Source organism: Montipora foliosa, chromosome 3 (assembly GCF_036669935.1).
Source record: "Montipora foliosa isolate CH-2021 chromosome 3, ASM3666993v2, whole genome shotgun sequence".
NCBI classification, from domain to species: domain Eukaryota; kingdom Metazoa; phylum Cnidaria; class Anthozoa; order Scleractinia; family Acroporidae; genus Montipora; species Montipora foliosa.
The window spans coordinates 50,317,379-50,326,611 of NC_090871.1; the positions used below are offsets into that span (position 1 = coordinate 50,317,379).

A 9,233-nucleotide genomic window follows, 5' to 3' on the forward strand; every position below is an offset into this window, starting at 1 on the left:
AATTATGCCATGACCGCGCGTTGGGTATGAGATGGTAAATACCCAACGGGGCGCGTAGCACAGATGCAGAATGGCTATAATCAGTCTCATATCCAACATGCGGGAATAAAATAATTGTTGTTGTTAAATTTTCATCAAATTCTGAACTCTTGGACACTTGGAAATTAACGTCAAGTTTTATTGAATTATTCTGTTATCAGTTTCCATATTAGGAACGCCTATTACGCCTATTATGCCTATTCCATATTACGCCTATATGAGCTGATAACCTAGATTGAGTGAAAATTTAACCAATACAGAACAATCGCTTAATACTTAATATAGCGCTAAGTTTCAGTTAGAACATACATTTTCGTTGAACTCGAAGTTGTCGAGATCTTTGCTTAAACTCCCAAATGCCCATATAAATATATAGTTTAACTTGCTCAGTGTATTGCTTTGAAAGACCAAACATATGGCCATTTCGGATTTCATGTCGAAACTGAGAACTGCGGCATGGGATCATTTCTCTTTTCGGAGCAAATTTTGATGACCATAAATCACTTTGTATCTTTAATTCAAACACACATTTTCACTTATATCAATAAAAAATGCAGAGAGCATTTTGCTTGTTTTATTGTAAAATTATTCAAATAAAGCTAGTTACAGAGGTTTGACAGTGTTGTTGTGAGTGACGCTTTCTAACAATCTTCAAGGTTTTTGCCACTGTTGGGTGAGAAATGTTATCTTGCGTGCAAATAGACGGAACATTGCCGTGCAACAACTCCCAACATTGTTGGGTGTTACATATTGCGACCGTTTGCAAACCCTGTTGCAGGTTGGTGCGTGAAGCTTGAAACTGGTCGAACGTTTGAGTCAAAAACTCCCAACCTTTTTTTTTTCCGTGATCGCCAAAGAGTAGTCAACTATATTGAATCCGTTTGCACAACTCTTCCAACATTGTTGGGGCCGCGCACGTGCATGACATATGGTCTCCACGGAGACAGTAACGCATTAACATGTTGAAAACAAGATGGCAGCCGAATTGTGTAAGTTCACAAAATCTTATAGGTCGTATCCTTCTCATACTACACTGAACGTCCTTAGAGTGTTAGAAGTTGTTGCATCTGTTTGTACACCACTGCCAATACCATCCAACATCTGCCGAACCTAATTTTCTCAACAATGCTAGGAAGTTGTAATGCACTTGTTTGCACGGAGTCTTAAAGTCTTCTTCTAGTTAAATCAAGTTAAACATTAAACTACACCTCCTCTTCTCGAAACCAGGTAGCATTGCGAAGGGGAGATCTCCGTCCACTCTCCGATCCCTCTGGAGAGTTTCTTTCGTCGACACTCAGACTTGGAGACACTGGATGTTTTGGTCTAGGCATTAACAAAGGGGAGATTGCCCTAGGTGGGCTCCAATTCAAGGGTGGCAGACCTCTTTTCTTCAATGGCCAGGGTCTTTTGTCTCCAGAAAGGTTAGAATTTGATCCGGAATTGACATCCTGGATGTTAATGGCGGGCAGTGGTTTTTTCCAGCGCAAAGAAAGCCAGTCATTTCTTGATGAATAACCAAACCTCGATTTGCAATTCACACCCTCCATAGAAGTAGGGGATGGAACTTTTCTTCCTTGTAGTAACATGTCACTACTGGTTTTATTAGATGGTGATGTGTTCTCAACTGAAGTCAATCTTTCCAAATGAGTAGCATCTATGGGAATTCCAGAAAAATGAGCAACAGAGCTGCTTACATCGTGATCGCCTAACTCCTTTTTTTTCCAATACTTGGATAGGAAAAAAATGATGATTGCTGCCACAATCAGGCAAACAATGAAAGTGACTGCGACAGAGATCCCAATAGCAGTGGGTGTTTTGGAGCTGAGTTGATTTTGTTGTCCTTGGTTCCCCATAGCTAATTGAATAAAAAAAAATTAGTTATCTATTATCCTTGCATTTATGTATACGGTGTTTTCACTCGCATGGTTTATTAGCTTGAACGCTTTTGAACCGAATCAAAAAAAAAAAAAAAAGAAAAGGAGTGCATAAAATGAATGAGTTCCATTACCATGGAACATGGTCATCGTTTCTTTTTTTCATGGAAAACAACATGGTTGACAATGTTTACGAAACGCACGATAATTTGATCTAATGATTATGTCGAGATTTTACGATCGCACCCCGGGGAATTGTTAAAACCGGAAGCGAAGGTCAATACATAAGGCAAACATATATGTATGTGTTTCTGCATTCCCATCTGGGGATGTATGGTGAGGCATTTCTAGCTGTTTCAAAGCTTCATGAGCTCTGAGTTTAAAGAATTTAAACCTCCATTTCGAATAATTTGGCAAGTGATATAACAAAATGTTGTTAGATTTATTTTAAGAAAAACAATCAATCAATGTTGATTGCAAACATTATTTTATGTGTTGTCGCGTCCTTTTCCTGGCTGGATTAGAGGTTTTTATCGAAATTTGTGGACACTGACTTATTCAGTAGTTTTTTTCCTTTAATAATCTTGGCTAGGTAACGACCCCTTAAATAGTTGGTAGCTTTAAGTTTCATCGTGTATAAATAAAGGATGCATGCGTGAATGTATAAAAGAGCCAAGGGATAGTGCTACCGTGGCTTATAATTAGTCCTGAAAAGGGAGAATGATTGTTTGATTTGCTTACCATCAGTAATCGTCAGATTTCCATCGGTACTTATATCAGAAGTTTCCGTGGAACGGAACGTAGTGATACTTTGTGGACTGGCAGTTGTTTCCCTTTTGAAGGAGAATGTCGTGTGTAGAGAATTAGTTGACGAATTTCTTGCCTGGTCACTTACTCCATTCCTTGCAATCACAGTTATGTTGTATAGCACTTCCGGGTTTAGGTTTGATATTATCACAAGCGGTGCAGCCTTAACCACTTTGGCTGGCAAAAAGCGTGCCCCCAAGCAACTGTTTGAACAGACACTCGTGTTAGGGCATGCGCTACAGTGCAAATTGTATTCTAAATCCACACGACCACCGTCGAATGCAGGGCGGGACCATGCTACCATTACAATATCGTCGGATAGAAAAGATATGTTGATGTCTCGAGGTGCCGATGGAGGAGCTGAAAGAAACGAGGAAGTTTCATAATAATGATAATGAACTTTATACTTAGCACTGAGGCACTAATCGGGGAGGTGAAACTGTACAGAAACGAGATCAAATCAATACAAATAAAATCATAGGTTGGTTGATCGAGATATTATAATAATATGGCATAACGAAAAGAAAATCGCAACCGTTAAGACATTGGGCTCGATACAAGGTCCAAGACGCTTTCAAAACAAAGGCAGGATAAAGGCATAATAATACTGTAAATTGATTAACAAACGAACAAGAACGAAGGAAAGAAAGAAAGAAAAAATGAACGAAAGAATGACAAATATGCATAAACGAACGCTGTTCGTCCTGTGTAGATTAAAGTCTTGTTGATATTGCCGATTGATTAATTAATTAATTAATTAATTAATTGATTGGTTGGTTGCTTGACTGCTTGATTGATTGATTGATTGATTGATTGATTGATTGATTGACTGATAAAGAAACGAAGGGAGGGAAGGACGTCGAAGGAACGCATGGATGAATGGGTGGAAAAAATGCCAAGGCCTCATAAGTGATGTAATGAGTAAAAAATGAGAAACAATTAAGGATTTTGAGCATAATTTACTTAGATTACTTTCTTTACTTCAAGAATAGAAAACAAAAAGTCTACATTTCAATAATATTATCGGTTTTTACATGTCGTCTCGATCAAGGCTGTGTTGGTCTTCTAAACTCATTTCTTGATAATTTAACTGTGTTCTTTCTCTAAAAAAAATGTTCTCGCTTGGTTAAACGTGATTGTTAATCTCTTAAGTGAGAACTGGCAGTCACGGTGAATATGCCTAACGGTAGTTTCATTTTTCATACACTCTACCTGAGCAGCTTTCATTACTAGCGTCCTTGGGTGCTCTATAAAATCCTTGCTTACAAGGACAGGAATCTCGACTTGAATTGGGGTCACTGAAAGGGGGACATGGCAGACATTTTCCATTGCTTATTGTACCTTTGTAGTAACCTGCATTGCACTCTAAGGAGAAAAAAGAGATTACCATGATGAAAACGACCGAGAAGACAGTATTGCTCACGATGAACCAAAGTTGCAATGAAACAAACAATAGGGAAAAGAGAGATGGCCACCGTAGTGGTGAAGTGGTGAGGTCATGCACTAACTTCCCATCAATGCAGCCAGGGTTCGAATCCCACACTTGGCCTGGGATATGGGTTAAGTTTGTTGATTCTCTACTCTGCTTCGAGAGGTTATTCTCTGGGTGTCCCAACCATGCCCCATCGCTAGAAGACTTGACACCTAAATAAATTTCCTCTTCATCATCATTATAATCGTTATAATGTTATCGTTATCGTTACCGTTATCGTAAAACTGGGACACCTTCTTACCAGAACAAGTGTCTCCGACCAATTCATATCCTGCATCACACAAGCACTTAGCTTTACCCCTTGCTAACCATTGTCCAGAACTTAGACAGGTCAGTGAAATACTGCTGTTTCTAGGATACTCCGACGCCCCGTTTAAACAATGACCAATGACCGAAATGTGAGCTCTGTCTATTAATGGAGCTGGCGTTTTCTTGAACAAGGCGCCGTCGTTCACAATGTCAGGACAGTAGTTGTATGACAAGGTGACGGATAACAGAGCTACGCAGGCGCCCTGATCTTGGAATGCAAGGTAAATTCCGCGGTCACCACTAACGTCAAAAGTTACTTGAACTTGATTACTTTTTACGTCGTTCCCAGGCGTCCAGAGGTTGGCTCCATTTACTCTGTCCACAAAAACAAAGTTCCCAGAATGCACGTCCTTTTCTGAGATTTCCTCAACAACTGATCTATTCGTTCGCATCACATAAATGTTAAAACTCTGTTTGCAGCGAGGTAGCTGTCCAGGGCACAGCCTGGCTGTGAATTCAAGGTCCATGTGAATATCGTTGGCACCTTGCAAGTCAACATATTCTGAGATCAACCAATTTTCTGTAATGTTCACAGCTGTTTGACGCAGATCGCACACTGTGTAGGCGCCACTATTATCGTCACGGGACCACTGAAATAGATTACATTTATTTGAGTTATTATGAGTTTCTTTTCTTTTCCTGCAAAACACGGTGTCATGTTCTTATATTTGTATATTTAGCAGTCGAAAACTCTTCTTGGCTCTTAGCTAGCCGGCCACATCTGCTGGAGATGTCCGACCGCGTCAATGGGAAATCCGTGCCATAAATTTTGCCAGTTGTGTTTAGGTGTATGTGTTTTTTAACCTCTCACGGATTTTATTTTCATTTTTATTTTTCTAGTATTTTATCAAGGGAGAGGGAACTAACGGTTTATTAAAAATAGAACAAAAATACCAGAGAAGACTGCATAGGCAGTTCTCTTAGTTCTCCTCAGTTATTTCACGATGTTGGCCCATACAGGCGAACCCACGACCCAATGAGGGCTTACCATTTAGCCGAATAATCCGGATGGAATGATCGTTGCATAAAGGTAAGTGATTTTCCAAACTCCTTGACCAACCGGATCAGAGTGGCGCTTACCATTTTACTACTCGGCATTCCATCCCGCATATTTAGTTACTCGATCTTGTGAGAATGAAGGCCGTGAGTTCGAAGCCGGCCAGACCAACATTCAGGGTCTTTAAATAACTGAGGAGGAAGTTATGCTTTTGCATGTAATGATAATTTCAAGTCTTCTCGGATAGGGACTATAAACCGTAGGTCTTCAATGTCCACAACCCAGTGGGACGTAAAGGAAAGCACACAGGGTAGAGCATGGAGCTCCCGGTGTTGTGGTCAGGCCTCATTTCATTCATTCATATGCTGGGTGAGATCGCTAATGGACTGATAGCGGCTGCCAGCGGCGCCTATATATGCTGATGTTCGATCTCACCCATAGATCCCTTACTTGTAAAGCGCATTTGAATATGATAAAGAAAATGCGCTATATAAATTTAATGTTCATAATCTTATGGAAGTTAAAAGAACCCACACACTATTTGCAAAGAGTAGGGCATGGAGTTTCCGGTGTTCTGGTCTTTCCTTTGCTTTGTGGTACATTATGATTGCACGGGAGCCGTAGAACGAGTTACGACTTCGCCTTAATTTAAGCTCCTCGTGGGTAAATAAACTATGACTAATAAAACTGTGTCTATGACTGTCCGACCCTGTTCGGCACGATTTACTGACTTAACCCCTAGTTATGTTTTGTGCACGGGTAAACTACATCCAGAGATAGAACTGAGTTACATGTAACCACGTTGCACTAAATGTCTCGACAGAATTAACTTTCAGGGAGCGAGCGGCAATTTACCTTACACTCTGACAGTTAATTCTATATCAAGACATACAGTGCCACTTGGACAACTTTTCCATTTGCCTGTTCTTGCACATGTTAAATTTCCTCCAGGTTACATCCCAACAACCCAGGAATTGCTTCCTTCTGGTCTCATAGCTCAGTCGGTGGTAGATAATCTGTGGTCTAATCCCGGCTGATCTTGAGGTTTCAGTTCCCATACCTTGGTCAGAATTTATCAATGCAGTGAACGCTTTGGAAGAGTAATTCGATACCCAACTCGAACTCACAGTTCGCATTGGAACTAGGTTGAAAATCAGACATCGCAGTTTGATGCCACTCTGGTTTGAATAAATTTTAATGAAACTTAGAAAGTTACAATGGCTGGGTTTATGAATCTTACTTTCTAAGCTCCATCAGGAGCCCATCATTAGGACCGTTTAAGTTCATTGTATTTGTGGAACGATGTTTCTACAGACCGAGTTATCTTTAGAATGCTTTTCCTTCGTAACCAGACCTTTCCAGCTAATCAAAAGTCTTGCATGAGAAATTACTACCCATGGGATTGAGAACGGTGACTCGTAGGCAGCCAAATCGTATTTAAAGAGAACTTCCGCTCTTACAACAGAATAAGTTTGAACCGAAGAAAATTATGTCAACAAACAAATTTGTTCAAAATTTGTTTTTAAAACAGTGTTTATATCAAGAAATGCGAATTTTAAAATCGTTTATTTTCACTTTCACATTTCGCGAGGGCAGCCATCTTGAATAGTTGTGACGTGTTACAGTTGCCCTATTGTTCTGACTCAAAGAGTTTTTGTCTAATAACAATAGGGCAACCGTAACACGTCGCAATTATTAAAGATGGCGACCTCCGCGATATTTGAAAACAGAAATAGGCGATTCCAAAACTTATTTATTTCGAATACAGACATTTTCTTTCAAAACTTGACTGTAACGGTTGTTTCCTGTGATTTAAAGTCATTGCTTTTTTGTACAAGTGAAGTTCCCTTTAAGAATTCGTCTAAAAATAACTTGATTTGTGAAAATACCGTTACATAGAGCTAGTATATTGGAGTTGTAGGCTCCTGGTCGTAGGCTTCTGGCTACATGACTACATTCAAATTTATTCAAACTACATGCATGTCTTTTATTTATTCAATTATTTTCATGTCATTTCCTATTCATCAGCACATCATTTAGTATTCCAATCGGTTGAACTCATTCTAAAGGCAATACCTGATTGTGTCATGATATTTTTTTTGGCCGACTTCGATGCATGAAAAGTTAGAAGGTAAGTGGACGCAAACTATCATGTTGCTGTTATCATTCGTCTTTTTATTTTTAAAATCCAGCTTTTTTGTTTTTGTTTGTTTGTTTGTTTGTTTGTTGTAATTTGTTTTCGCACAGCGCATGAAGAGACTGCCAACAGCGAAAGGAGGTCAAGGGCAGCCAGAGTTGGGTTAGATTTCTTTTTGCGTGCCAAATCATAGTCGTAGTGTAGTGTAGAAATGTTGATTATGTTGTTTTTCAATGCATCCTCATTGTATGATCTGGTGCGATGGAGAACTGGAAAAAAGAAGAAAAAACCGGGAGGGGGAGGGGGGGGGGCGGAAGGAAGGGGTACTCCCGACAATTTAAGATAGGTGTGCCGCCAATGTTCTCATACCCAAACCAAATTTGAGGGTAGAAAATTGAGATTCAGTTAATACCGTTTCTAAGGGGTTGACAACCCAAATAACGGCCGCTCCTTGACGGCCGCGTGGGAGTAAGGAGCGCACGTACGGCAATACGAGCTATGAGCGTCCCTTTAAAATCGCTTTGTTAAACTTGAAAACGTGCATACAGGCGTGTTTTTTTTTTTTTTAAGTCACCGTACCTTTTTGTCGTTTTGCGCGTTGGGGCGGATACCACAAATAGTGACCCTATGTAAGGAAGATCTATGGATCACAATACCAAAAATACCAAAAAGGATACACTATATAACGACTGCGCACCTCAAAAACCCTACCCTATGTTGTTTTCTCAAACTTAGCGTCATGTGGACTCCTTACATACAAAAATAGAGCTGACTTTGTATTCTATGTAACGAATCAATGCTGCATCAAACTCAGCATTATTCGTCAGGAGTCGCTAACGTCGCCTTTTCCTGTTTAATTAAAGCAGCTATGAATTGCTGTATGTTTCATAACAATGCACGTTATAATTTTCCAAAAAAAGTTATTATTTTCTACAGCTTTCCTCTGCGCGCTGCCTAAATCAGTTAAATCAAGATAAATATCTAATAAGTGCAAAAAGCGTCTCATTGGGCCACGGGCTCCTACCACGAGCTCTTAATTATTTCGAAAATGTTTAATTTGCGGCACGCATGCTCTATTATGATTTCTTAAATTCTTTCAAAGCTTGGGAAGAAATTATGTTCCGACAATGTTTGTATAACTTCAATTAACTGACTAAGGCGATGCACAATAGTCAACAGGCTGCAATAAACAGAAAATCGGCAAAAAAATGTACATAAAATCCTCGCTTTATCAAAACGTTGAATATGTTTAACGTGAAAGGGTTTTGAGATTCATGTGAGAATAGTCTGTCTGAAACTGATGGTGTTCTTAAAGGACTGGTTACTTTACCTCGTGATGTGCAATGATGTAAGGCCGTGAAATGAAAAGTCTACTTTCCCTAATCAGTTGACCATGAAATTACAATAAAATTACTTTCAATAGGTGTTGCTTTGCTAATGCCCTGATAAGCCATATAAGTAGCAATAATGCAATATCATGTTGTATTTCATTCGCCAACGTTAACAACTTGCTGAAGTAATCTCCGGCACATTTGAAGACTTTTTTTTTTTTTGTTCTATATGTCGTAAATGCCTTGT

At 39.5% G+C, this 9,233-nt stretch overlaps 1 protein-coding gene across 1 annotated transcript in view; it reads right to left on the reverse strand.

Moving 5' to 3' along the window:
* Positions 1-1,241: 1,241 nt before the first annotated feature.
* LOC137996061 (ephrin type-A receptor 3-like) overlaps positions 1,242-9,233 on the reverse strand; it is a 16,914-nt gene continuing 8,922 nt past the window's right edge. Inside the window, exons 3-6 of the mRNA XM_068841498.1 lie at positions 4,454-5,111; positions 3,933-4,085; positions 2,655-3,080; positions 1,242-1,894 (exon numbers count right to left, since the gene is read on the reverse strand). Coding sequence (XP_068697599.1) covers positions 1,242-1,894; positions 2,655-3,080; positions 3,933-4,085; positions 4,454-5,111 — 1,890 coding nt within the window. The remainder of the gene's footprint in view (positions 1,895-2,654; positions 3,081-3,932; positions 4,086-4,453; positions 5,112-9,233) is intronic.